The 5,159-nt window shown below is 44.5% G+C and overlaps 2 protein-coding genes across 2 annotated transcripts; one reads left to right on the top strand and one right to left on the bottom strand.

The window, feature by feature from the left end:
- Window positions 1-134: 134 nt before the first annotated feature.
- Window positions 135-2,373, top strand: Pmar_PMAR004700 (nep1, putative; the record flags this gene model as incomplete). Its single annotated transcript, XM_002785007.1, has 6 exons — window positions 135-275; window positions 870-1,079; window positions 1,621-1,726; window positions 1,778-1,903; window positions 1,991-2,040; window positions 2,208-2,373. 6 exons carry the CDS (start codon window positions 135-137, stop codon window positions 2,328-2,330), a joined length of 756 nt encoding a protein of 251 aa, XP_002785053.1. The 3' UTR covers window positions 2,331-2,373.
- Window positions 2,374-3,474: 1,101 nt separating this feature from the next.
- Window positions 3,475-3,984, bottom strand: Pmar_PMAR004699 (conserved hypothetical protein; the record flags this gene model as incomplete). Its single annotated transcript, XM_002785006.1, has 1 exon — window positions 3,475-3,984. The coding sequence occupies one exon, from the start codon at window positions 3,982-3,984 to the stop codon at window positions 3,475-3,477; it is 510 nt and encodes a 169-aa protein (XP_002785052.1).
- Between the last annotated feature and the right edge of the window lie 1,175 nt (window positions 3,985-5,159).

The following is a 5,159-nucleotide window of genomic DNA, read 5'->3' as shown; positions in this document are numbered from 1 at the left end:
ATGACGATAGTTGCAACCTATTTTCGTCCTACGAAGATTATGACAATATGTAAGAAATTCCGGAATTGTAACGTTTTTACACGTGTAAAAACACGTACCACCTCTGCCTCATCGTAAGTGGAAATTTCCTATCAATGTCAGCTTTGAAGCGTACCCGTACTGAAGAGCGCTCCAGCAGTCGAAGCGATGCTCTTGTCGGGCATACTGTCGACGAGGCCAAAGCTCTCATACCGCGCACGCCCGAGGAGAAGACCACTGGGCAGAGGCTTGTTGTGGTAATAGGAACATCCACTATGGAGTTTTGGTATACATTAGGAAGCTCTGGGTCCCCGAATAATCATGTTGAAAGTTGGTGATGGACGTCGATTTTTCATGAGGAAAGCTGAAAACTGAAGTTCGACGTGTTCGCATCTCGTAGAATCTGACGATTTCGTTTTAATAAGAGCGATTGTCGCGAAGATAATGAGGAGGAAAATTCCTATCCCAAAATGAGATCCGCGATGCCCTCTGTGTGTTAAGCTCGACCGCTGTATTCGATAGAAGTGACAAGACCCCCTTCTCGATCCTATCAACTCTTCACCGAATATGCTGAACTTTGTTTACCGTAGTCAGTGTTGACTTTGCAGAACCAAAATCTAGTTTCGTGATATATATATGTTCAAGCTGTATGTAAGAATTTCTATTAGCGATGCATGTGTTCTTTGAAAGCACATTTTCTATCGTTAATTTCATTTTTATACGAGCCTCAATATTCGTATTATTCTTCCACAGTGTTCCTTCACATAGTCAAAATCGGCGATGATAAGTAACTACTATTTCGTCACGTTCATTCTGTTTCTGACGCACTACCAATAATTCTCCCATTGTAGGTCTTAGAAAAGGCGGCTTTAGAGGTTGTGCAAGTGAAGGGTAAATACGAGTTGTTGAACAGTGATGACCATAAGAATATTTTGGCGAAGTCGGGGAAGGACATATCTTCATACCGACCTGATATTACTCATCAATGTTTGATGATGTTGTTGGATAGTCCGCTCAATAAGGCTGGCAAACTTCTTATATATGTCCACACTATGAACAATGTAATAGAGGGGGATAGGGGTGGTTCTATTTTCGCGTTCTTGGTTGGCCTAATGGTAAGGTTGTAGTCTAGTAAGTCGGAGGACGCTGGTTCTAATCTCTGTGTTGTCTTTGTGCTGGGTACTGCTCTGATGTTCCGATCTTTTTACGGTATAGAGTCTACGCTGATTCTTCCGCGCTCTGCTCACAGCCAATATGTGGGTGCCCTATGAAGCGCTATTGCTGCTTACGGAAGAGTATTAGCCCTTCATTTCCGCCGTCGGGGACTTGTTTCCAACACTACGCGGTGCCCCACTGCCACACTTTTAGTGTACTCTAGGCAAGCCTCTATTCGATACGTCGATTGCTTCTGAATGCAATCTTTCGAGCGGTTGCCCAACCTCCCCGGTTCGTATAGTCTACTACGTCGTGTGATCTGAGGTCGCACATAAATCGCGCACTCTACGGAGCTTTATCCTTGCTCTATGACGGAGCGACGGTTCAACTCGATAGAACTTCTATCGCATGCTCATATAAAGCGATTATTCCTTAGTGTCCATTCAGGTCCTCATCGAGGTGAGCCCCGCCCTGAGGATGCCTCGAACCTTCAAAAGGTTTTCCGGTCTTATCGTCGAGCTCCTCAACAAGAATAAGATTCGGGCAGCCAACAGTAGTACATTTTGGAAATATTCGCTGTGCGCAACGTATCTTTGTTGTTCAGGTAGTGAGATCCTCATGAAGGTAATCGCAAATCCTGTACAGAAGTATCTCCCAGCAGGAGGCATCAAATGTGGACTTTCAGTAGACGGACGTCTCCTCACCTGTAATAGCACAATCTCATATAATAGTGGAATGTGATCGAACGCAGGTCCGCAGTGGTTGAAGTCACATGATGAGACTAAAGACTCCAAAGGCCGCTCTTTGATCGATACAGTTCCTGTTACTGTAGTCATCGGTGCTGTGGCGCATGGAGAGCCTTGCTCGGTGAGTTGATGTCTGAAGGCATTCCCTTTGCACAATGGGTATACTTTCGGGGGGTAAAGTGAGTGAATTATTCCGCTCGATGGTCGCACATATTCCACCATAATTGTGAAATGTTTGATCGGGCTTGTAGTGTTCGAATCGATTGCTTTGATGCTTTTCTTCTTCAGGAACCCCGCTTCGGTGGTGACTATGTTGAGGAGACAATCGCCATCTCCAACCACGGCCTCAGTGCTGCTATCTGTTGCGCTAAGCTCACTTGCGCCTTAGAGGATCGATGGGGTATCATATAGAGCACCAACGTCAACTACTACGTTTTACTAGTATTCCTCCACACTAAAGTTCTATTGTGTTTATAGTGACTTAGTTGAACCTTTGGTACAATGGTGGTATACAAGTGAATTAGTTTCCGTACATGTATTAAGGCTTGGCTGTTGAGTTCGCAGCCATACTCCTATATTGGCTACTCTCTGCCTAGTGGAAGAATTGCTGCTACATGACGCAATGAAGTAGTTGAAAGAAAATGCAATGGTATATTCTCGGGATGGGATAGATCCGAGGATCTTCCGCTTACTAAACACGCGAATCTACCACGCGACCAAATGATTCTTGTGAACCCCATACTCTGCGTTCCAGTGCCGTCCTTCTTCAACCGATGGAAATAACCTTTATAATACAAAATGAATCGGTTAAGTAGTTTGCCTGGCTCGACTGTTGAAGACATTAATCATTGATCTTCTGAATGGGTGCTCGTTATCTGATTATAGGATAATATTCGAAGTGCTCCTACACAGAAAACTCATTAGCATGATGAAAGTAGACATCTATAAGGCTAAAACTGATCTCTCGGGAGCCAATGTGCATCGATGCTAAGAGTCTAACTAAGCCGTGTTGTCGTAGGCATTGGACTTCAAACTCACACACACAGAGAAAACTACTTATAATATTACTGTTTCCTCCAGGGTGGAGATTTGCAATAGCCAGAATCACTCTTACCATATTGAGACCATTTTTCGTCACAAGAGGTCATTACTACCCTCCCTACTACTTGACGAACACAAGACTCACGCTATATGGTACATGAAGCAAATAGAACTGCGAACTTAGTTGCTGTTAGCATCAACATTAGCAAAAACAACAACAACTACGAGAATCCAGGATAGTGAACACGAGAAAAACGAGCTCTGTGGGAGTACATCATACACGTCATGACCAACCGAGAATGTTAGGAATAGGTAAGGTGATGACGGAATAATAATCTCGAGTGAGCCACACGGAATGCCTACATTGGCAACAACGAAATTAATGAGGATAAAAACAAACTGTGGGGCCAGGGCTCGCCTGAGAAAATGTCGTTTTTACGGCAGTAGCAGCTAAATATCGTATTATTATCGGACAGCAAAGAATTGTCACATAACAGAATTGATAACGACGATCTCAAGCCAGGAGGTCTCCAAGGGCCATACTGTAGTCCAAATGAGTCTTAGCATAAGGATCGCAAACTTCAGTCTGCTTTGGTTTTTGGGGTACATATTCGCGTACACGCCTTCTGTGACGATGCGAACGGCGGGGTAGCCGAGGATTTGTAGGAGCCGGGAATTCAAGTCGCTTTCCCGTGCCTAGTTCGAAAAGTCTCGGTCGGAATTCTTCATCAGCCGCATTCACTGGGCTCTCCTTGAGGTGATCGATTTGAGCCTGCAAGCCCTGATTTTTCGCAGGCTCCACTACCAATGGCATACAATCGTCCAGAATCAAGTTGTTGAAACCATCGATCATCTTCTGAGCGTGCTCCTGGTCAACGAAATTCACAAAGGCAAATCCCACCGCTTCGCGAGTCTTGAAATTCAACGGTACGTAGAGAAAATCAAAGGCTCCTTTCAAGCCAACCTCGTTGAACACTTGTTCCACATAATCGACATTACAGTGAGGTCGTAGATTATGCACCATAACAGTAGTGAACTTCTCGTGGTTTTCCTCTTCTTGTGAAGTAACACAAGCAGCTGTAGTTTCGTCATCAGACCCAACCCTATACGAAGACCTCCGAGGCTCCCGTTGGAACCTCGTACACGAGCGACTGCGAGGACGGCTAAAGGTGGACTCTGCCTGAGGTTCGGGGACCGCACAGTCACTCGGGCTGCTGCTGCTACCGAAGTGGAGGAATGTATTGTACAATTGACAGTCTAAGTCACAGTCAATGCTGGAGGAGTAGCTGTTGGAAATTTTAGTAGATGTTGTTGATGCTGATGGTGATGATGAACACATATTCTCAACAAGTAGAAAATACTGGAAAATCGCCTCTCAATTCGTTTTCATATTCTCTACAGCGATACACGACAAAACCTCATATATCGATTATTTCACAGTACAATTTTTGCATTTTTCAAACACCGTTGGTGTAGAAGGCGGCGCGGTACAACTGATGACAATCCGAGCAAAGCCGAAGAACGGGTCGATTGCGACACAGTATCAAGTGCTCAGAGCACATCGAGATAAATCCGACTCGGCCGCTATCAAGAAACTGGAGACAGAAATTGCACAAGAATTCTGCACGCATGCACACGGACTGACGTCGCCACTTCATGATGCTCGACCAACACATGAATTAGACTTCAGTGAGGAAACTGGACAGTTGAACGGAATAAGACTAGTCGAATGTCTTCACACAGTGGACCTCATTAAAACACTGGACGATCTTCATCTCCTTGTAACCCAACGAGGCGAACATGGCGCGAGAGGGTCTATTACTGAGTTGGATTTTGGCTATGAACCTAGAAGGACGATCAAGCCGTTATGTAAAGTAATATTTCCAACTCCTTCGATTTTTGAGAGTTCAACGTGAATCGATTGACACCAACGTTCTAGAAGCGTTCCATAGTCTATAGTCGTATTATTCTCAAATTGAAAAAAAAACCTAGATATGCATAACTTTCCGGTTCGCACTAAACGTTCCAAAGCTGAGCGCGAACAAACTCCGCAGCAAAAATTCATACCAATTGGTAGAGTTTGTCGGAATTGGAATTAGCACGTGAGAAAAGGCGCCTCGAAATCCATACAGGTAGTTCAACAGGCCTCTGCTGAATTAACAAAAAACGCGTTCCTACAATAAGCGAGTTTTACACGTA

The sequence above is a fragment of the Perkinsus marinus genome (assembly GCF_000006405.1).
Source record: "Perkinsus marinus ATCC 50983 genomic scaffold scf_1104296934246, whole genome shotgun sequence".
Classification (NCBI taxonomy): domain Eukaryota; phylum Perkinsozoa; order Perkinsida; family Perkinsidae; genus Perkinsus; species Perkinsus marinus.
The sequence above is the reverse complement of the archived record's forward strand: the minus strand, read 5'-3'. Positions and strand labels throughout refer to the sequence as shown.